Source organism: Scomber scombrus, chromosome 15, assembly GCF_963691925.1.
Source record: "Scomber scombrus chromosome 15, fScoSco1.1, whole genome shotgun sequence".
NCBI classification, from domain to species: Eukaryota; Metazoa; Chordata; class Actinopteri; order Scombriformes; family Scombridae; genus Scomber; species Scomber scombrus.
Genome location: NC_084984.1, coordinates 20456430 through 20481533, shown reverse-complemented (window position 1 = coordinate 20481533; position 25104 = coordinate 20456430). Strand labels below are relative to the sequence as shown.

General features: G+C 39.5%; 1 protein-coding gene across 1 annotated transcript in view; it reads right to left on the bottom strand.

Moving 5' to 3' along the window:
• cntfr (ciliary neurotrophic factor receptor) overlaps positions 1-25104 on the bottom strand; it is a 224814-nt gene that overhangs the window by 84591 nt on the left and 115119 nt on the right. Inside the window, exon 4 of the mRNA XM_062434051.1 lies at positions 17409-17642. Coding sequence (XP_062290035.1) covers positions 17409-17642 — 234 coding nt within the window. The remainder of the gene's footprint in view (positions 1-17408; positions 17643-25104) is intronic.

Genomic DNA, 25104 nt, shown 5'->3' with positions numbered 1-25104 from the left:
CAAATATTACCAGAAAAAACGACATATGGGAGAGTATTTGTGACAAAGTCAATGCTGTTAGTAAAACCAAAAATATTCCACTCCAAAATTATTAACAAAGGTGGAAAAACTCCGTCCTGTGCGTATTCTGTCATTGTGCCTCCGTCTCCTCCTCTCCACAGTGACAAAAGTCATCTGTGCGCAGTGCACAGCCGGTTAATACCAGCCCTTCAAAGGTATTATTTATAGACGCAGTTAGCGTCAGAAATAATACCTTCAGGTTTGGTAAATCACAATGCGCGTGCTAAATAACATATTTGCATTTTCTACTCCCTGTATTTTGCACACTGGGGTAAAAACGCCCCATATTACATATACATTATGACAAATCTATCTTGCACAATTGAAAGACGCAAACCTCAGTGCGCTGCGTTAGTAGATCAGCTTGCACATTTTTTGCAGGTGATGTCAAGTTTGCAAACGTTTTTACACAAGCAAACCTTTAGTAAATCAGGCCCTAAATATCTTTACCCAACTGTTAGTTGGGAGACAAAAAGAGATATGATGATGTCACCTTGGGTTTGGGGAAACAATTATCAACATTTTTCACCAGTTTTGGACATTTTATAGATCAAATAACTGACAGCTTTATTGATAATGAAAATAAATGTCAACTCAATTGAAGTCTGTGTATTTGTGTAGTGTTTCCCCTATATTCCCTCTGCACCAATGCAAAATTATGAGCACCGCTGCTAAAATTTTACATGATCATTAATATCAATGGGTTACTAATGATTTTAACTCACACACTGTGCGAACAATATAACACTCTATCTCTCCCTATTCTTCAAAGGACATCTACATGAATGATACTGTTATAAGAGTAGCATAGTTCCTTTAAAGAATAGGGTAGTGTACGTAACAAGTGAGTGGTTGAGGCAGAAACTAATGGTGAGTGGAGCAGAGGTAAAGGTTAGCAATAAGTGTTGGTTAAAAAATGCTGCAGCTTCTCAAAACCAAGAAGATTATTGTCCCCAACTGCTGGAAAAGTGAAGGGGTATTTGCCCCGAAGGTAGCTACAAGTTTTTTGCCTAACCTGACCAGACTCACCAGCTATTCTCATTTTAATATCAATTTCAGCCGCTCCTAAAGATAGAACTAAGAAATGCCTGGCTGCTGAGTCTTTGAGTCTGCTGAGTTTTTACTCACCCCCTAATTCAACGCCCCAAAGCAGTCAACCTCGAGGAAACACTGTAGTCTGTACATTTTTGTAGTTATGCATGTGCTGTTTTATGGTATAATAAATTCACTCCAAACCAGTACTTTTTTTTAAAAGAACAACATTCCAACAGGTGTCTGCAGAGGATAATACAAAAGATTTAGCAATAGCCAAGGAAGTGAGGTAGCAGGACTTTGCTTACGGACTAAAAAAACATTAGCCTACTGTTTAAGCAATTATTCTGTTAAAAAAACTGACTCCATGGTGGTTTTTCTATGTGGAACAAGCAAGACCAATGTTTTATAATCATTATGGATTTGATGACATTTTGCTAAGATGCCATTACTAAGATGGAATATGAAACAGGGTCCTGGTTAAAAGTGGTCTTAGAATCATAGTAGAGTTACCGTATTCTTTAAGTTCAGTTGATGTGTGAGTGATTGTTCTTAACCTTCCTGTCGTCCTCCCGGGTCAAATTGACCCTGTCTATTTTGACTGTTCCTTCTTTCCTCCCTTCCTTCTTTCCCCCCCCTCCTACCTTCCTTCCTTCCTTATTTCCTTTCCTCCCATCCTTCATCCCTCCTTTCCTTCATTCCGTCCCTCCTTCCTTCCTCCCACCTTTCCTTCCTTCCTTCCTTCCTCCCTCCTTTCCTTTCCTTCCTTCATCATTCCTTCCTTCCTTCATTCATCCTTCCTCCCTCCCTCCTACCTTCCTTCCTCCCTTTCCTTCCTGCATTCATTCTTTCCTTTCCTCCCTTCCCTTCTCCCTCCTTTCCTTCCTTTCCTCCCTTCCTTTCTACCTCCTTTCCTTCCTTTCCTCCCTTCCTTCCTTCCTCCTTTCCTTTCTCCCTCGTTTCCTTCCTCCCTTCCATCCTCCCTCCTTTCCTTCCTTCTTCCTCCCTTCCTTCCTTGACTGGAGGACAACAGGAGGGTTAAAAGAAAAAAGATATGGAGAGTATTTTTTTACACTGAGCAGTTTGTATATTCTGTGCTTTGACAAGAGGCTTTTGTAGAGTTTTAGTATGAGGTAGGGAGCGCATTAGACGGAATGGTTGTGACAGGGCTGGCTGAAAGGGTCAGTAGGAGTGGACCGTTTTACCTCTCAAAACATTTGACATTTGAATCTTTTTTGCAGGCACATGCACTCGCGCACACACACTAACACAGAGAGAAATGGCTGAAGAGTATGTTTTCGTGGAGATCTGACCATTCCTCAGTTGCTTGACGTCAATGGAGCAAACTGCTCAACCTCACTGCTGGACACGGAGCCAGAGGGAATACTTTCTGGTCAAAGTCTCTCTTTCCTTCTCTCTCCAGACACACATATACAAGCATGCACACACACGCGCATATACAATCGTAAACGGGTCGAGACAGCCTAGAAATTTCTATTTCACTGGACGCTAATCAAGAGGGAATGGGACTTTACCTTCTTGGCACACACACAAAACACACAGTGACAACAACTGGTGCACATTAACAAACAGACAGACACACACGCACACAAATGCAGCTGCAAAATCTGGCATAAACAAACAAAGACAGAGTGACAAATTAATACGAAGCACACAAAAAAGGCACCCACAAGCAGCAGCACCTACATACACCCCCGCCCCCACCCACCCACCCACACACACACACATACAAACTCACACACACACACACACACACACACACACACACACACACACACACACACACACACACACAATGCTCAGACATTTCTGTTTTGCTGCATGTCAGCTTTAGGAAAGCGTAGCGAATGGAGCAGACAAGATAATAATATAGTCAGTTGGTATATTCATATATATCTGGATGGGTAATTAGAGTGAGAGAGGGAGAATGAGACACAGACAGAGACCTAGAGAAAGACAAAACACTATGTTCCTTGACTTGCTACAATTAAGAAATCAACCTTTTTTGCATATGATAATGGTTTGTCAAAGTGCTCTTTTTAACCAACAAAATTTACTAACCAGAACATTGTAAACCTGCCAATGAAATGATCAGAAATCTATGGGAGGATTGAGAAGAGTGCAAGAAATTAGGATGAAAGGACAGAGGACAGCAAGATTATGGTGGGTAGACAGTATGGAGACAGTGTAAGAGGGAGTATAAGAGAGGTAATGAAGGGATGGGTCAACTGTGATTGGAAAGAGACAGAAAGATGAGAAATCAAGAGTTAAGAACTCGAGTGGACAAAAGATTGATGCAGAAAGTAAGAACCAGACGGTTTAGGACAGCAACAAAAAAACTCCTCTCACACTGCCAATTACCAGATAGTCGTCTGTGGTTTTGTTTCATGCAGAGCGTTGGAGTGGAACGGAGCTGGAGCATTGAAAATTTAATTGGAGCAAGAAGCAGCAGTTTAGAAGACTAGAAGTGATGCCCAAGCCATTCCAAGTTCGCTCCAGTTGGCTTTAATGCCACCGGGAACAAAACCATGACCCTCGTGGGTTTTGACACAGACGTTGGCACTTCTCAAAACGCTCCACGTTGACCGGGTCTCAATTTCAGTCTTGTCGTACACAATATCTGCATCACACAGACAAAAAAACACTACATCTTAAAGAATCAATTTCGCATTCAAGATTACTCATGTAGTCTTCTTTTGGTTTCAACTGACAAAGCTTTCACAGCAGCATGTTTTTAAAATAAGTTCATATTGTTATTAACTTCATTTTCATACAGTTTTGAGTTTGCACTTTATTATTCCTTCTCTAACCTGTCTATGTTTTAACTTGAATTCTGTCTGTAGCCAGTTTATATTTGATATATCACTCTTCATATCCACAGCAATGCCATCTTCAACCCTAAGGAAATCAACAGCCTAATTGCCAGTTTACACACTCTTTAATTGCTAGATCATAATTTGTTTAATATCTTTAGTGAAAAAAATTAGTGAAAACAAGTGTGTAAACAGATTCAAATTAGTCAATTTTGACTATAATATGTAAAACTTTTCACTTTTGAAGAATGGATTTGCAAATGAAACAATGTAATGCTGTTCTGAGTCATTTCTCAAAACTACTACAGCAGGCCACAACACCAGTGGATAAAATATCACAGATTTATTCAATTCAGCTTTCGATCACCTTTACTGTAGATGGAGATTATCGTCAGACAACACATTCTAACATATCTGGTATCCAGTGAGGACAGCAGAAATGTGCTAGATTGTAACATCACTGTGAGATTTTCATTAGAAGCTTATATACACACCATACTACAGAGAGAAAAAATGACAAGGAAAGGGGAAAGTAACGGGTGATATGGGATAGACTAGGGGGCATTATAAGAGGATTAGCGGAAGTGAAAGAAAGAAACAGAATGAGATAGAAACCAAAGGATTAGGCCAGAATTTTAAGATATGATGAGGGAAAAATGATACATGGTTAAAAGTAATGGGTTGAGAGTGATGGATGAACAGAGCAGTGGGTGGATAAAGTCAAAAATTATGTTTAAAAAAAGGACTTCAGTCTTCAGAAAAGACTACCTTGGCTGAGCTGTTAAGCCTTTAAAATTCTGCTTTCTTACTTTAATGTGTGAATATAGTATATGTGTGCATGTGCTGCTTGCTCCTTTACTTTGAATGCACGGATAATATGAGCTCCAGTCTGATGCCCAACGAAGATGCATATAAAAATACTAGTTGGACAAAACATTTTTAAAAGCAAATATGTGGAGTATTTTCCTCAGGCGTTAACGATTTATGCCACACCGTCTCTCTTTGAAACCATGGCATTGAGCGAGAAGAAGAGGGAAAACAATCTGTCTTACCAGATTACTCCTGATACCCAACGGATACAAAGAGGCCAAAGCACACAATGACTTCTTTAAAAAATATATATATATGTTTGAGTTTCCCTCATGGCTTCCCATTGACTTCTTTAACCGGGCCCACTTTCCTGTTTGTTATGGTTGTCTGCTGCAATAAAGTGATGGGAATTGCTGTTGTCCCGCAAATAGAGCAACAAATGGAGAATGGATAATTGGTGATATGGAGCAGAACAAAAGAGGAGAAATGGTCATGGAGGGGAAGGGAGAGACATGGTGATACTAATGGACAATATTATATTATATTTAAATATGACCCCCCCCAGTTGTGAAAATTTTTGCAAAGTGTTATGAACATTTTATAATAATTTTTTGAATGAATGGCCACTGTCTCACAATGTTATGCTAAGTTCCTGTCAGAACGTTAGCTAACTAGCATACATTCCGTGCATTAGCTGGCATACCAATAATAACAGGATGTGCATGACAAGGCAATGTTAATGTCAGAATGTAATTTTGTGCTGGAACTATAATTGTGGATTTAAATAATATGCTGATAAACAGTGCCAGTAATTGCATTGAGTGGAAACCATAGACTGTATATAAAATGGACGTAACATCCGTGACGTCACCCATTGGTTTGTGGACTGCTGCTTGGAAGCGAATAGTTTCGGATTTGGGCAGCGCCCTCTTGAAAATTTCCGGTGCATGCCGGGTAAAAAAAAAACATGGATTCTACTTATATGGGCATCAGGAGGAGCAAGAGGCGTCCTCCTGAACCTGTGAACCAATCAACCTGTCAATCACGACGTAGCCACGCCCTAATGCATACCCTGCTTTATCGTCAAATATAAAATCAAGGAGGCCAAAATTTCACAAATGAACATCATACTGCATTGAAGAAGGCTTTAAACTAGCGATTGAGACCATAAACACATTTTGAAAACGTTTACTGAGGTTATAAATCAAGTGAGAAGTTGGTGAATTCTCCATTGACTTGTATAGAGACGGAAGTCCTTTTGACACAAAAACGGTTGCCCCCTGGTGGCCTTTTGATAGAATGCAATTTTAAGTTACTTCCGCGTTGGCATCATTTCAGAGGACCGGAACTCCCTGCCTGATGGAAACAGACGTTTTTGGTGAAAACGGTCTGATGTGAGAGGGCTAATTAATCACCTGTCACTAACATTAGCTATGATAGCGAAGTTGTCGGGAGCTCACAGGCGTATTCAACTAATGTTAATGTTTTTATTGTTATATTTGTGAGAAAGTCCATATAAGGTTTGAGTAAAATGTCACTTATTTATGTTGTGTTGCACATGTAAATCATGTAGACAGTAGATGTTTTCATTTATTGCATATTTGAATAATAGCCTATATTGTATAGCTGTACTTGCTAATGATACATAGCATTATTAGTGTTTGATTAATGATCATTACAGTCAGCTTTCATTCACAGTATTGTCATGAGCAAGAGGTAGGGTGCCCGTGACATTCATTCAGTTTTTTTGGGCAGACTCAGAAAGAAAGAAAAGTAAGTTAAGAGCATCGAGAAAATGAGTAGCAGTCAGATGATAGAAGCATACAGTAGTAGAGAGATGAGTCAGTGTTCCTTGATATAACAATCATTGCCATTCAGATCAGAGATGGTTAGCAATCCATTCCTGAACATCACAGCAAGAAACATCACTTGTTTACTAATAATATTTCCTTCTTGTTCACTATGTTGCATTCAGAGTAGAGAGAGAGTGGGAGAGAGAGAGAGCACGAGGATGCCAACAAGACATGGCGAGCAGGTGACATGGAGGTGAATGAGAAAAGGAGCAAATATTGAGGATTAAAAACAAATAATGACATCACAACTGTCTAATCCTGATGTTAATTTAAGCTGAGATATTATTTTAAGTATGGTTTCTCATGGATTTCAGATCATACAATCAAGTGGGTGAGCTTGCGACAATGACAGACAGAGAGAGAAAAAGAGCAGAAAGCCAGAAGAAGATGGAGGTGTAAGAGAGGGAGGGGAGGAGCTTAGCTTGGACCTCACCCAAATCAGCCAAATGTGAATGTCATACCTAGTCAAACCCTATCAAATAGGGCACTATACTTTCAGGAGAAATTGTCTAATACTAATATGCTTGGCCCCATTACAGGCCCTCTTTGTGAAGGGAGTCCTCTGTTTCTATTGCACCAAATACTTTGCAACACAAAAGTCTAAGCTTGCGTTAAATGCAGATTGAGCTTTTGTCAAGACTGACTTTCAAAATTGGAAAAAGGCACTGGAGAACTTTAGTGCGCATAAAGACAGCCAGTGTTACAAATTAGCTGTGATGACTCGGATTCAAGAGCCAAAGCCTGTTAATGTGCAACTCTCACATGAGCTTGAAAGACAGCAGCAACAAGTAAGAAAGAAGAAATGGCGTCACGCAGCTCATCCAACACTTCAAGTAAGGCCAACTAAGGTCCTCACAGAACATTTCTAAAACAATTTAATAGGCCTTGTAATGGCTGGAAACCTGATGGGGGATTTGGAGTGCCTGAACACCTCCCTGTAACTTAGGAAACAGACCACTTCAGGGATGTTGGAGGCTATGGGCCATGTCAAAACAAGCATGCAGGGCAAGGAAATGGAGGAGCAGTTTGATGTCTTGTTCATGGAAGCAACTGCTATGGTAACAAAGTTGTATCAACAAACATTCAGATGCCTCATATCCGAAAACCTACAAAGCATTACAAGCAAGCATATAGAGTACTTAAAGGTTCAAGGTGTAAACTTTAGTGGCATCTAGTGGAACAGACTTGACAGATATGGGATAACATACATATGTATGTTTTAATTTGTGAGTAATCATCTGAGCATAAGAACTGTTGTGTTTTCATTACGAGCCCTTCATATATACATAGGGAGCTGGTCATCTTCAACAGAGCCTGACATATTTCACTGCCATGTTTGTACAGTAGCCCAAAAGAGACAAACCAAACACTGCCTCTAGAAAGGGCTGGAGTTGGTTGCTTGTCACCACTAGATGCCACTAAGTCTTACACACTGATCATTTAAATAAACTCATTTAACATTTCTTGTCCTGTTAGAAAAGCTGTTACTGAACAGAAAACTGGAGAACCAAGATGTATCATGGTCCGATTTATACTTAAAATTCTCATCTAGTCTACGAGGCCAAGAGTTCAGATTTCTTTATTTTTTTATTTTTTTTTACCTTATACTTTATTGATTCTTGTCAGAAAGTCATATTTTCTCTATAGTAGTTGGGGTCAACTACAGTGCAATTTCTCTGGAGCAGTAGAAAGTCATGGTCTTGCTCAAGGACATTTGGTGGCACTGCAGGCTTGCATGGGCCAAATTCTTTGTACTCATTAATTTCAGGTAATGTGAGGGTGTGTGAGATGAGTATAAAAGTGAAACACTGTCTCAGATCAATGTTTGGCTCAAATTACCAAAAAAAGAAAAAAAAAAGGATCAGATTTACTGTCTTGAGTCTGGCTATTTAAGATTAAAACTAATACTTGTTTATACTGCAGATTCTCCAGGTGTTCTGCAGTAAACTTGCATTTGAATTCTTTAAGACTTTAAAATGCTCATTTCACAAAGTTCTGGCAGTGTGGTTTGGTTCTAATGCTGACAGAAACAAGACCCAAGAGACAAGCTGAGGTTGACAACTGTTGAATTAATTTAAGACTGTGCAAATCCTCCATGCAGGTATCTTCTATTTATCGTGATTGAGCGAGTACTGGGACAAGCACGGAGAGTAATTAAAATGTAAGCTGAGTAATTCTGAGCAGTGGCCTTACATGTGGGGCCAAATACTTCCTTAGTTTAAACAGGAAGTCCCTGAGGAGATGGAGCTCTACGTGTTCACCCTCCTCCATAGCGATCTGTCTGCAAAGAGACAAGACGATTCCATTACCCAGCGATGTAGCACGGGTCCCCTGAGTATGTGTGTGTGTGTGTATGCGTAGATATACACACAAAAACAACCTGCCCAGGGAAAGGAAATAGATATCAATTGGTATGTGTGTGTGTGTGCGTTTGTGGAAATAAGTTGCCTGAGGGTAAGAGATGCACATCAGTCTAACAAGAGAACTCTCTTCTCCTTCAACTAATCCTAAGTAAGGCTGAAGGTAACCAATCAGTGTGTGTGTGTAGTTTTTCATTTGCCACATTTTGGACCAAATATTGGATTTAACCAATTGATCAGGAATGGATCTAAATGTGAACATAATTAGTGTATCCAATTTAATTAGACTCAAATTACAGTATATCCTTAAAATAAGGTTGATTATTACCATTAAGGTTAGGGGAAGTACCAGGGAGTAAACATATGTCACTTTAATGTCCTCAAATTTGGGTGTTTTTGATTATATAATGTAGTTGGCGAATTCTGTTCCTTACTTTGAGAAATGTTTTTTCTACAAAATTCATTTTTTTAATTTTACCAATAAAACTAAAGATCTCAAATGTTACATGCTGTTGAAACACAAGCAGCTGTACAAGAACTTTGCCCAAATAAAATTGGCAAAAAGTAGCCGAATAGATTACTAACCAACATTAAAAACCTAACCAAACTTGTCAGCTTTTGGCACTTGGCAGTTTTGATATTAAATGATGTTAAAAATCGACTTTTTCCCCAATTACGGAGTCTTTCTGGGTGAATTGAAAACATTACCCACATAATATACTGTCTCTTTTCCCAACACTGTTATTGATTATGCTTACACTTAAATACTTGTTAGATTGAGGGAGAAAGACAGAAATACAGTTGTTTGTTTCCAAAGAGAGCTGAAGTAAAACTAGAAGAGAGAAGTAGTGGAGGAATAGATTTTTGTTCAATTGACCTAAGAGAGATTTCCCTTTTTTCTAAACTTTTTCAGTGCAAACCACATGCACACAAACACACCCATGTGTGCACACACACACCTTAACTTAAGCCAAATGGCCTCAGAACCAAACCCACACCCACAACGTTGGCGGTTGAAACTTCTGTTATCATTTGTAGCGTAAAGAAAAAAAAGTCTAAACCGCAACTAAGTTTACATAACGGAACTTGAATGATCTAAGAGCGGTTTTGAGAAACTGGATTTGTTTACTGTATCAATGCCAAACCAAGAACTCCATCTCTTGTGTGATGATTTATGGTATAAATTCATTACTGAACAGATGCCACTCCTGCTCACAATATAAATGTTTTTCTTCATTATAGACATTCAAAATCTTGTCATTATAGTAATGGGAGTGCCCTGTCTAGAGTGCCCTACTTGCCCCGTGAATTATCTGTCAAGAATTTTGGTGGAGAAAAAAAAAAAGTATTTATTCTTGTGTTGTGTCAACTGGCAGTGCTGAGTAACTGGCTGGCACACTGACTGCCCGAGTAGCTGGCTAATGGGCTCTAAAGATGGGGAGTGATCAGCGACAGAGCTTTTAGATATGCATTGCCCGATGTTTGAAGTGCCATTGCAATTTCACAGCTTTCCACCAAATCATCACATTTAGAAAGTGACGGTTACCATGGAGCAGGGCAACCATCCTGCAATATCAGTCTGTTGTACTGTCAGCCTTTTTCTATTGCCAAAATTGCAGCCACTGAACACTGCACTTCAAGATTCATGGATTAAATCTAAAAGGTGATACACAGAGAATGAATGCACATGTTGTAAAAACAAAAAAAGTAATAGGATGTTCTTTTAAATTACATTTTTCTGACTGCCTTTTCATTACCTTTAGATACAAAATACCCACCCCACTACCATCATTCACAGCTTACGCAAAGATACTACACTGACTAACAGAACACAAATGTTAAAATGTTTTCAGCATCCATGGCTGTTTTTATTTAATGTTGGTCATAAACCTAACAGACTCAACAATTGAAAACCTTTTAATCCGAGGCATGATGTCAGATTCCTGGACCTGCATATGAACATGTGAATATTAGAGACGGTCCTCCCAAGAAAAACAACTCAATAGGCTATAATGTCAGTTATGTTTGAGTGATCAGCAGCCACAATGATTATATCCTGTAGCAGTGGCGCCGAACACCTGCATGTCCTCCGTAATGCCAAACACCTGCATGTCTTCCGTCATCATATTCATAAACCTCCTCTTTGGCCTTCCTCTTTTCCATCTTCAGCATCCTTAACCAGCATCTCTCCTCTGCACATGTCCAAACCATTTTAATCACGCCTCTCTCGCTTTGTCTCCAAACTGTCGAACCTGAGCTGTCTTGCTAATATATTCATTCCTAATCTTGTCCATCCTTATCAATCGCAATGAAAATCTTACCATCTTCAACTCTACCTCCTCCACCTCTGCCCCCTGTCTTTTTGTCAGTGCCATATCCTCCAATCCATACAACATAGTTGGTATCTCTACCCTATTGTAAACCTTCCCTTTCACTGTTGCTGGTACCCTTCTATCACAGATCACCCTTGTCACTCTCTTCTGCACTCCCCGTTACTTTGAACATTTGGCCTAAGTGTTTAAACTCATCTACCTCCTCCACTTCTAATCCATGTATCCTCATCCTGTTCTCCATCCCGTTCACACACATGTAGTCTGAGCATACCTCCACCTCTCCAGGCTCTCCTCAACCTGTTCCCTACTCTCTAAACATCACAATATCATCCGCGAATACCATAGTCTATGGAGACTCCTGTCTGATCCTTCTGTCAACCTGTCCATCACCAATGCAAACAAAACGGGGCTCAGAGCCGATCCTTGATGAAATCCCACCTCCACCTTGAATCCATTCATCACTCCAACCGCACACCTGACTGCTGTCACACCGCCCTCATACATATCCTGCACCACTCTTACATACTTCTCTGCCACTCCCTCTTCCTCATACAATACCATACCTCCCCTCTTTCTGCACCATGTCAAATGCTTACTCTAGATCAACAAAGACACAATGCAACTCCTCCTCACCTCCTATATACTTCTCCATTAACATTCTCAAAAGCTCTTTCCTGGCATGAAACCATACTGCTGCTCACTAATCACCCCCTCTCCTCTTAATCTATCTGTCACTACTCATCCCCATAAGTTTATACTTCTTTAGTTACTACGGCTCTGCACATCCACCATATTCCTGAAAATCAATACCAGTACACGTTGTCTCCACTCCTCAGGCATCCTCTAACTTTCCAAGATTCTGTTAAACAAGATAGTCAAGAACTGTACTGCCATCTCTCCCAAACATCTCCATGTCTCCAAAGGTAAAGTATGTCATCTGGATCAACCGCCTTTGCACTCTTCATCTTCTTCATAGCTGCTCTCATTTTCCCCTTGCTAATCCACCACACATCCTGATTCACATTCCCCATATCATCAAACCTTTCTCTCTTTCTTGTTTTCCTCCTTCATCAGCCCCTCAAAGTACTCATTCCACCGTCTCAACACACTCTCCTTGCTAGTCAGAAAATGTGCTTCTCTAGCCTTCATCACACTAACCGCTTATCCTTTAATGTCAAATAATAAACATCATTATTTTTTAACAGTGATTTAAATCGGTTTTAGAAAGCATAGAATAATGTTGATGTTGATTACTGCCGATAGGGGCACGATATTAGAAAATGCTCCCATGTGTCGTTCTGGACTGCATGGTAAAACAGTGTATTTGGTCATTTAATTTAGAGGATTTGTTGGAATACTAACAAGATTGTTGGAATACTAACAAGACTGTTGGAATACTAACAAGATTGTTGGAATACTAACAAGATTGTTGGGATAGTAACAAGATTGTTGGGATAGTAACAAGATTACTTATTAATGTTATTGTATGTCATACACATTCCTGTTTTCTCATAAAAATTAAGTAATTGGATACAATTTTGGCTAAATCAATTTCTTGAATGATGTCAGTGGTTGCCTGTCTGACTAGTAGCTGGCTCATGGCTTGCGATCTGGCAGTTTAACTGGTCCACTGCGACTTTCTGGCAGGCTAGCAATTAGGTCTGCTAACTCAGTGATGGCTTACTGGCAGACTATGTGTCTTGTAGGTTGACAGTGTGACAGGTCACCAGGGTGAGTGGTTGGATATATGGCCTACTGCAGTGGATGTTGTGTTAGCTGGGAGGCTGAATAACTGGGTGGGTGCAGCATATGTTGTGATGTTATAAATTGTGTCGCTGATGGCCATCGAAGACAGCAATAGATAGAAGAGTGGACAAAGCCAGAAAAGGGCAAGACAGCAATAACTTCTCTGTTGTGACAGCGAAGAAAAAGGAGATTGTATTTCACCAAAGAGCTTTCGAGTTTTACAACCTCTTGTTTATTAAATTATAATGAACATACTCTTTCATCTTTTTATCAGTCTGTCACTTTCTATCTCTTTCTCCACTGAACATCATTTCTTCTTTGAAGATAGTGTCTAAATATGTCATCAAGTACTCTAGCGCTGGTGTGTGTTTATGTGTGTGACCCTGAAAGTTTGCTTACAGATGAGATAGGCACCTTTTTAAACACCATATGACAATAACATCCTGCCATGTGTGTGTGACAGCTCCACACATGTTCACACAAATAGACAGACACAAGCGCTCACTCCAATACACCCACACACATATGCCAGCAGACAATTCAATATGTATGAGTATTTTTTTTAAATAATTGTAGCTTTGTATCTATTTAAAGTGACTGACTGAATGTAAACATCCCACAGCTATATACAGTGGTGAAATAATGCAGTGAGGAAGAAAAACAGACCGATCACAGTGCCACTATACTTTTACATAAGAATACAAAGATAACACATATGCAACCATGCTCTTGCTGAAATTATGTTGATATACTCCTGGAGAAAGATCACAAGCATTCCATGAATTTAGTGTAAAGACAGAGCAAGCACAGATATACACATGGCTGGGTTCGGGGTCATAGTATGACGTCCTCTGGTTTTAATGCAAACCAGTGTAAACACACAGCTAACAGATGCTGCCACAATCTACAAGCCAACATCAAGACAAAGAGAGATGTAGGGGGGTGGAAGAGGGAATGTATGGGAGTTCTGGAGAATGACATTAACAGAGTGACACAGAGCGATGATGGAGACAGACTGGCAGAGGCAGAGAAAGAAAGGATGGATGTAGGAAAAGACAAAGAGGAAGAAGAAGAGATATAATAACTAAGTTTGAGGAAAAAGAAAAAGAGACAGATGGCTCTCTGTTATTCTCCTGATAACACTTCTATCTGTGTTAAACATAACAAGCCCCTAGAGTAAGTAATAAACACTGCATAAAATCAAACTATCATCATGATGGTAATCACGACAAGTGTAGCCTGTCATGGTGTCATTATGACTGTATATGCGCAACACTTTAAAGTTTTGTAGGTGACAGTTAACATAATAAAAAATACAGATAAAAACAGAGACAGAGAGAAAGACACTGAGAGAGGGTGAAGAGAAGAACAAAAGAGAAAAGTGCCAAAATAGAGGGAACTGCGGGGCAGTGACGACATATAAAAAAGAAGTGCATTGAAGAATTAGAGAAACAAGCAGGCAGAATATGAGAGGGCAATCTAAGTTTCTGTAGTTTAGAAAAGTCGATGTTGCCCATGTGCATGGCTTCAACAAGTCATAAAGTCACCAACTGTTACCAAGGCAATTACATTCATTGCCAGGCTAGACCGCAAAGGTATTGTTCTCACAAACTTGTAATTGACCCCTGATGAGTAATTACACAATGTCTCTCTCTCTCTCCTCTCTCTCTCTCTCTCTCTCTCTCTCTCTCTCTCTCTCTCTCTCACACACACACACAGTTTGCGACCACCAAAGCATCTTTATGATGAAGAAAATGCACTTTAAATCGCAGTAGCAAAGACATTCATCTCTCCATCTCTCTCTGCCTCTCTGTCTCACACACACGCACAGGCACGCACACAAACGTACACACACATGTTCTGGCCTGTTTATGCATTGCATCATTCACCCAGCTGACATAATCTACCAAAACATAAAACTCTCATTAATTCAGTATTATTTCAGCATTCGGCAATTCATCATTGCTGATATGATTAACCAAACTGTCACCCTCCCATACAGTCTCATTCATCAAACATTTGCATGGAAATGTTACATTTAACATAAGGCAGGGATAAAATCGTGAGGTGTAGTGTTCTTGGCTTTCTATTGGCGCCGTTGACAAGAGGATGGAAACACATAAGCTGACACACAGGGGCGGGGTTTCCTGGTTCGCTGATGGTGGCATGTCCTGCTTAAATGGTGTCATTCATTTCTATATATGCAGTGTAACAAATTCACAGCAGAGCTATTTACTGCTGTGACATTTTGACTCTCCAAAGGCCTTTCTTTCAACCTAATTTTCTCTGATTTAAGCCTGAAGTAGGCTCTAGTACAACAATGTCAGAAGGAAGAAAACTGGTCGGGGCTCATATTTTTCAATGTCACGGGAGTGATGAATCAAGGTTTTTCTGCAGCAGTGTATCAAAATGTGTGTCACTTTTGGCACCGTTCTTAAGTGGCCTGCCATGATTGATACCAAAGAGATATCTAATTTCACCTGGTGGCTAGCTATCTGCAGCAGCATGATTCCTGCGGTAATTTAATTTACAAATGCTGCACATTCTACAGTATATGCTACCAACAGACCCAAATGAGACTGATCACTTATATGCAGGGAAACACTGGATGCTCCCTGTTTTTTCTGACTACAATAATAAAATATTAATTCAATGTACAAAGTGTTGTTTTCAAACCTGTCATTTAGGAATAGACAAGTAGACATCAATCATGGAGTATTACTGCAGTGACAGCTGTAATCAAACACAGCCAAGCTGCCAGAGCAAGAAGGAGGTTCAGCTGCAGATTAGACGAGGCGGTTGTCAAAATAAATTGGATGTATTTATATAGGTAAATAAATAAATGAAATTGAAACCACATTCATACAGGTTTTGCCTTCAGTAAAGCCAGCAGTGTTTACTTGACTATACACAGTGGAATCCACAAACAAGTTGTAATACGTTTTAATATATAAAAGAAATGTGTGCCATTCATATAATGTTATGTCTAGCTGCACAGAATCAAGTCTAAATGAATAATATTGTAGAGAAAAACCTTCAAATAAAGACCAAATAAGACTTTCATTCCCTGACTACTCAATTTTGTTAAAAATGGGCAGTTTAAAAAGATAATCCAATAAATATTTTTTACTTGAGCGAAATACCACATTTAACAAAAGATGTTTTCATTCCAAATTATCCTCAGGGGGTACGTGTCATTTTCAAGTCCACCATATCTCCACCATTATTATCCACAGGCCCAGTACAGAAAGACTTCACCATCAATATAATGGTTCTCAAAAGAGGCTGTAGTCAACTCACAGGCCACTGTGACATGCTGTAAAATTGATATTCATTTTTGCTTTTGTATGATTATTAAAATGAACGGCCATAACAGGAAACTGACCAAATGTCATTTTAACAACTGTTATGATAACAACTCAAGTTTTATATTAGTATTTAAATTTTAAATGAAACAACCCTTCAAATATAACTTGCTATTAAAATTGTCATTAAGCTAAAGGATTTTACTGTGCAAGCGACAAAAATATATTTAGTGGCATTTATAAATGAAGAATACTCCAAATAATCTGTAAGAAACAAGCATCTTGGGAATGCTTGTAATTCAATCATTCAATCGACCTTTTGTGCAATTCAAGAGCATCAAAATTTGCAATGTCGTTAAAACAAAGTCATCATTGTCAGCACTTGATGATTATGTGTAAATCTATTTAACATGAGTGCCTGTAATATCTTAAACATTATTCCTGATAATTGCTACTTTACCACACAGCAGCTTCCACAAGGTGCAGCAGCAGACCATCTTCAGAACAAAGTCATCTGCACAAGGTGCAGTCGACTTTCATAAATACCTTTTACAGACATTCTAGAACAGAGTGACCTCACAAGTGTATTCTGGACTTCAGGACTGACACAGCAGCATTCTAGACCCATTTGGTCATATTTGGTCAGCAGCCTGTTGACCAACTGATCATGATTTTGATTGTATATTTGAGTGTACAGTCAAAATAAATGGCTACGTTGTAAACAGTTAACCAGTCTCTAAACTGACCATTTTGTTCATTATCTTTAACTACAGTATTATCTAACTTAATTAGAGCTGCAGCTGAAGTTTCATATTTTCATATATTATTTTTGTCTTTAGTTTTGCACATCTAACATACAACTAAAAGTCGTAGAATTTCTCATTATTAATTAATATATTTCTTTTGGAGTTGTAATTGCATCATGGTCAGTTTGCACCACATGCTTTTTTTTTTTCTTCATTTCTGCTTCTTCCTTCAACTGCTGCAATGACCAACTTTCCCCATTGGGGTGATTAAATATTCATCATGTCTTATTTGAAAGTAATATTTGGCGGGCAATTGTCTGGCTACTTACTGCCGATGTGGAGAATGATGGTGTCACGTCTCTCTCCGTGCGGGTTTTGAAAGCAGCTGTAGAGTCCGTTGTGGCCCAGGCCCACTTGGGTCAGCATCAGTCTAGGGCCCTCTAGATGGTGCTGGGCCTTCACATCTGTCCCATTCACTTTCCATGACACTGATGCATCATTGTCCAGGGAGCCGCACTGCATGGTGACATCACTGCCCATTCGCTCGTACTGGACCCTGCCAGCTGGAAACAGACACAGGCAAAGATTAGGTGTTTGTGTAAAACAGGTGTAAGTGTAAAACAAGTGAAATATATACGCAAGGTGGAATTACTGCAAACAGGCTCTTAGCAACTGGAAACAGTCAATCAAAGCCTTTATAATTATATTAGCATATGTGAGAGTCAGAATATTCAGTGTGGAGACATCCCTGCATTTTCAGATATAATGGCTCCAAGCAGCAAAAAATAGAGAGCAGGTTTCAACTGATATAATTAATGGAATATGAGGGAATGGAAATATTGTAATTCAGTATATTTTCACATCCAATCTATATCAATCAATTTTTCTGGTATTTATTATTGTCTACTTATGCATATTGCGTAGACATATTTGTTGTGGCACGGAAGGGCCAAGTAGAAAAATATTTTTTTTTACTGTTTTTGCTCAGTTCATAAATAGTTCTGATCTAATTTCTTCCAAATATTACTAATATGTTATAATGACCAAAGAATGGGAAATAAAGTCATATGTTGTTCCATTCAGTGAGCCAGATTTTTATATTGAATGTTTCTGGAGGCCCTAGAGGAAGATACTATTTTTACTTTAATAAACATGGAGAATTTGGCAGAAGTAAAAAAACAAAAACAAAACAAAAACTGCCTTTGTCCATTGGTTCAGTCGTAAGTTGTATGGACGGTGTCCCTGAGGGTTAAGGGATATATGTGAGCCTAATGGGGGTTTTAGTCAGGACCCTGGGGTTAGTAGCCCTGCTCTGTTGATAAGTCCCACAGGACCTGTCATGACCACACAAAGTAAAGACGTCAGATTAACACTTCAACACTAAGGATCAACAGCACAACAAGAAACAACAATAAAATATTGATCCGTATCTTAGGAAAAGCCTTCGTCTACAAAGAAAAGAAAAAAGTGCCCCCGCTGGCCTGGGATCAAATGCTGTCAAGATTCTTGCCTTGCTCTAATGTCTCTCTCGCTGTCTTTGTCTCCATGTCTCCTCCCTTCTTTCTTCCTCACCACAATGCCTCTGATTTTGCAGTTTTTTTTCTTCACATGAGCTAGCTTTCTTCTTTCTCTCTCCTCAGACATGCCTCTTAACGCAACTGATACAGATGTCAACCTAGTGTTTCATGTTTATTTCATGTCCCATAACAGAGCCATCTATATATGACAAGATCCCTGTCCCCATTAACATTAACCTGACACCTCTTATTCTCTCTCTCTCCGTCTTCTTCTCTGTCTGTCATTTATTTCCCCTCAACTTCCCCCCAGCCCTCCATCTCTTGTCTCCCTATCTCTCATTTTTCTTCTGTTGTCAGTCCTTTTCCCCCCCTTCTGTCCATTCTAGCCATCTTCATGCCTGCCATTCCCATTTCCCTAAGTCCAAAGTCCAAATAATGTGCGTGCATATGCATGTCAACTGGCAAGAAATGCCAACTGCCTTTGATCTCATTCTCTGTCAAGTTACTTTGAACGGACTTTATTTACATAAAAAGTTATTTGCATCTTAGCAAAAACCATACATGACTTTGATGTTAGCTTTGATGATGATGCTGGTGCCCTTGTGTGACATGAGGGGAGGAGAGGAGAGGAGAGGAGAGGAGAGGAGAGGAGAGGAGAGGAGAGGATAGGAGATGAAAGGAGAGGAGAGGAGAGGCGAGAAGGGGAGAGAAAAAAAGGAGAGGAGATCTTATAGTCTCCTGCTATAACTTTTATAGCGTTTTCAGAGGAAAAAACATAATTCAACAGATTTTGCTGTTGTTATTAAGTCTACTACATTATCAAGATGTCATTCAGAAATTTAATAAGTTAGAAAAGGTCCCTGCCTAAAATGTCTTTAGGTGTCATTAAGCTGTTATCAAAGTAGGAAGGTGAAATCCTAATCTTCTTCCAACTGATGTCATCAGAACAGAGTTTTTATAAGCAGGTTTTCAAAAGAAAAATAATCTTTTATGAGGAGCATGGCCCTTACATTTTTTTTTTTTGTGCTGAAATTACCTTTTTGCAGCTGTTTCATGCCAATGTACTTGAACGCCTCTACACAGCACTGATTCACTGACCTCCCCTCTTGCACCCCCCTCTGCTCCTACACCCCATCCATCTTATCATTTGGGGTTACATCCCTCTTTCTCTACCTCTGTCCCTTTCAATATCCATTCATCTCCACAGCCCTGGCTCCCTCTCTCTCTCTGTCCTTTCCCTTTAACCTCTTCTTGTCTTCCTCCTGTCGTATAAAAGTCTGAACTCTCCTCCTCTCACTCTCCGGCAGTCAGTCTCTATCTTTTTCACTCATCCTCCAACCTTGTCCCTCCACTCCCCTCCCTGCCATCTGCCTCCATCCATACCCTACTTTGAACTTTAAGTTTTACGGCTCTCGTCTCTCTCACCCTGTTTTTTTCTCTTTCTTTTTCCTCTACTGTTCTCTGTTCCCTTGTCTTCCTTGTTATGTTCTGACCTTTAAACAGATGAATGACAGATAAAGGACTGACTTGTGCCATGGCCAAAGACAAAACTTGTTTTTTATTGGCTGTAAGGTGGCTATGAAATTTAGTAATTAATGAAACTGTCAATCACCATAGCAACAACATTGCTGCTTGATGCCGCCCACCATACAAACTGAATGTTTGAATTAATAATTTAAATACAACCACCATGTTTATGTCATGTTTGTCGCCATAGCATGTGTGTAATAATATACCCCAAGGTGTCAGAATGTAGGACTTTGCCTCTTCCTTGTTTTATCACTCACTCAAGGGTGTTTGTCTCTCATTAATTTCATTTGTTTCTCCTGAAGTTGTATATCTTTAAGAATTGACTACAAATATACAGTGTCATTATCTTAAATGGCACAAGGATTCCCTAAAGAGCTGTGCACTGTAGTTGTTGAGCAAACATCACTCATAGAAGCATAAATAGGACATTGTTGCTGACTATTTTAAGCTGTGGATTGATACAGCTGAGAATAGGCTGCTAAATATTTAAGGCACAAAAAGGGTGGATGTGGGTAATAAATGGATGTTTATAGCTGTACTTGTTTGAAGGATCAATTAATGTTGGTTTTGGTTTTTAATGGAATCTCAGGACAATAAAATAAAACACATCTTTAAACCTAGCTGTTTGGATGTAATTGGGCTTAGGGTACCTGAATAAACAAACTCCACTATATGATAATGATGGTGTTTCCACTAAGGTTCAGCCAGGTATGTCAAATGACGTGACTGCGCTCTCATCATTTGCTGTTATCTTTGTCTCCGTCTATCCCTCTGTAAATTATTCCCACTGTCTGTGGCCACCTTACTCTCCTTTATCTCATTCTCCTTCTGTGTCTGTCTCTGTTCACCTTTCACTCTCCCCTCTCCATCACTTTCTATCCCTCTCACCTTGAAACCGCTCCCTCTCACTCCTTCTGAATTCCCCTGAATCCTCAGCATTCATCAGGGGCATATTGCCGATCATGAGCATTCTGCACGCATGCCACACATGCATAATATGCCTTAGAGCAACAGTGGAAATACAAGCAGAGATACACTTACGAACACACTCATGAACTCACTCACGCATATGCACATGCTCCCACACCGCCCTGCATAATGTCCTCATGCCTCATCACCATACAGGCAAGCAGGCCTAATAACCATAATGACATTCAGCTCAAGTGCTATTGATCTCTTGGTAATAGACAGGGCACTGTAAGCAGCATTAGAACACTGTTATTCCCTACCAAATGAGAATGAAAATCATCAGTGTCCTTCACAAAGCTCCAATTTGACAATTTTTACTCATTATTCTACTTATTTAGGTTGATGCCAGCTGACGTGGTCCTTCGTGAATAAACAGTCCCCTAGAGAGAAACCCCAACAAGCGACTATTAATCTAGACGAGTTGTGTGAACTGCAATAAAGACAAAGTCAAATGAGTCAAAATAACATTACAACAAAATTGAAGTCACAGTTTCAAGGTTTAGAAAAACACTAAAAAATATCATGAATGAATTCCACAAAAAATTTTAGGATATTGGTGAGGGTTTATTTCATATTCATATGTTTTGCTTACAAATAATGAAAAAAAATACTCGGGAATGCTGAAGCTTAAGGGGTTGGAGACACAACTAGCTTTCTACCCATTTCAGGAAAGCTGAACGTTTAACTAACAGCAAGATTCTGCAGGGCACTGAGGTTATTGTAGTTCACATGCAGCCCAGTGATGTTTTCCCAGAGCAGTGCATTACCATAAAGAGTTAACGTAATGTCATGTTGTGAGGTCACTGGTGCTAAAACCTGCAGGACAGTATCTCACACACACACACACACACACACACACACACACAGGAAATGAACCGTACATGTAGGTCTATAGGCTGTTTACTAAACTGGCATAAGTGATGAGCTTCACACACACAAACACACATGCATGAGTAAAGTCAAGCATCACAATTATGCACATAAAGACACACACACACACACAGAAAACGCTGGAATATATACAGCACACTGGCATGTTCATTTTCATACACACTTGCATAATGCCTTCATAAATATAATGTTATACATTACAGTTGAGAAAACTAAAAGTACACACATAATACAGTAGAGGTCAGAAGGAGAAAGGTGGGTTGGATTTTGAGTTCAAATGTGTTGAACATACCAGTGAAGGTCAAGTTAAGAATAACTGTTCAATTAAAGAGGAACAGAAAGAGGTGAAGAATAGAGAGAACAAGTAGAGGGAAAATAATAAGGTGATGGTTTAAAATAAAACAGAGACACAGGCTGTGGAATTAAGTGAAAGGAAGTCACTGGAGATAGAGACACAGAGAATCAGTGTTGTAATGTTTGCTTAATGCGGACATTCATAAATTCATTTCATCTCCTCTGCACCTTGATTAACCGTAATTCAAGCAGAAAGATCAAATTATCATTAGCCAAGTGTCAGGGAAGATATTCATGAGTACAAGTGGCCCCACTGTTTGAATAGCTGATTAAACACTGCTAGAATTACTCGTTCAAACATCAAGTGCCATTGGAGCCGGACGTTGTTATACCTTTCTACTGCGGCATCATCAAATGTCTATTGATGAAGTGAGGACGCTGACTTAGAGGAACGAGTTAGCTCGAGGCTTACTGAACTGAGAGACCTGCCAACACTTCTCTTTTACCCCTGTATTTTCACCCCCTCTCCTGCTGTATTTTTGTCATCTCTCCTGGGACACTCCCATCATTTTGCATGACCCTCAACCTTTATCATGACTAATCGTCATACACGTGGCTTCGTAAGTTTTGTATGTTTGTTTTTGACGTTACCCAGGATGCAAGATCGTCTATGAAACACTATCCACGCTCACAATCCACACATGACATACAATTTCAACCCATCTGTCATCACAGTCCGATTCAAGGGGCATGTTCACAGCTGCTGTCTGAGCAGGCAGTCGGTCTTTCCTCCTGTCTTCCTCCCTCTGCTGCTGCTGTGATTCTGCTGCAGGTACTGCTGGTTGACAGGAGGCGCTGGTTTGTCTCCCAATTTTAAGATACATGGAAAACTCAGATATACTGTTAGGCTACATACAAACAGCTTTCATGTTATTAGCTAATTAGCTTGCTGTTGTTGTGTAAAACCTACCAGTGGTGGATGGGGCACTGCAGGCAAAGCGGCTGAAAATATATATATATATGTATATATTTTTTTTTTTTTTTTACATGTTTATGTTTGTAGAGCAGGTGGCTTGATAAAGCAGTTACTGGCATTTTACTCCCTGCTCATTACTTACAGTATAGTAATGAGCATAGTTGTAAAACTTTATCTTTCACGTCAATCTATATGTTGTTTACATACTTTGATACAATACCTGTGATTTAAGGTTAAAAGGCTAAACTAAACATGCACAAATGCTTTAAAATAAGTATAAAATAAGCACATTAAACTCATGCATGAGTAACTGGACTACATTTAATAGATTTCGAGATTGTCCTCACCAGAACTGTACTATCCGTTCTTTTGCTGTAGCATTTAAAACATACTATGTTTATGTTGTAAGTAATTATTAAAGAACAAGTTAAATTATACACTACCCATAATTTGCATGTGCTTTGCCATAATTACTGTTTTGGATGTGTGACTGATCGATTATATTAATGGTGATATTTACTGTGTTGGTTTGTTGGTGTGATGATGTCACTTGTCTGTCTGTCACATCTAGTGTCCTGCCTCTTTACCATTTTAACATCATGAGTGTTGGTTCTTTTATTCAGCTATCCTTGACGTTTTTGTAGTTGTGTGATTTAATGTTTTCCTTTCACTGGTGTCAAAGTAAACTCCAACCTCAGCTGAAGAGGTGATAGATCAGAAAACTGTCATATGAAAGGATTTCTTAAAGGTCATATGGATCATTTTGAAAGGCGCAGACAGTGGATATGGATAACAGATCAGAAAAGAACTCATATACTGTAGGTCAGTTTGGCAAGGAATAATACACTGTTTTGTTTAAGTATAAAGACTTGTTTTTCTTCTATAGTGTTATATCAAAGATTGAATGTGACTCTACATAAGTCTATTTTTAAAATGACAATTCTAACAAACATCTCTGAACAAAGCAAAGCTGTTAGACTTTTAAACACTCTCAAGCTTGGCTTGATTTTTCCTCTGGGTAGCTGAAACAGCATAGTGAGAACTGGGACTTCTACTTTGGCAACATCAGTGCACACACAAACTCACACACTTAACAGACTGATATTCACTCAGTCAGAGACAGGTGTACAGTATCTAGAAACACATCTAGCAACCACACAACCGATAAAACAAACGCACACACATCCACTTGACTAGATTAGAATACTGATGAATTTTGATTATGTTGGACCAGCTGTGTGAGCCCGTGTGCATCTATGCGTTTCTATTTACAATATATCTGGTCCTCACATGAGTGTGGCTCTATCATTCTGCATCTACGACTTCGCTTGTCTGTGCAAGCATGTGTGTGTGTGTTTAAGTGTGTGTCTGTGTAAGTAACCGGCTGTAAGTTACGATCTGACTCCGCAGCAGCGCCGTGAAATGAAATTGAAGTTCAGTGCTGGCATTCTGATTTACCATCTCAGAGTGCTATAGTGCCTGTGTTTGTGCATCCTTGACAGTGTGATTGTGTATGTGTGTGTGGCAGTGTGTGTTCTTCATGTGTGTAGCCCTCCTTGTGGATTCACTGGCATGTGCATATCAGACAGTGTGAGACCGTGTCGCTTCGCAGCCAGACTGTAACTCACTAGAACATTTATCAGTGAATCGCATTTGTATGCCTAAGGGGAGCCATGCCTTTTGAAAGTCCAACGGTAAAATATTGGATTGGCTGACACACAGAGATAGAGCCCACGAGAATTATCAGTTTAGGTTTAGAAGATCACATTTTTTTACTCAGTGACTGCACATGCTGATGCTGCCTGGGCCTTATACAGATACAGAGAAATAAAATGCACACAGCTCAGC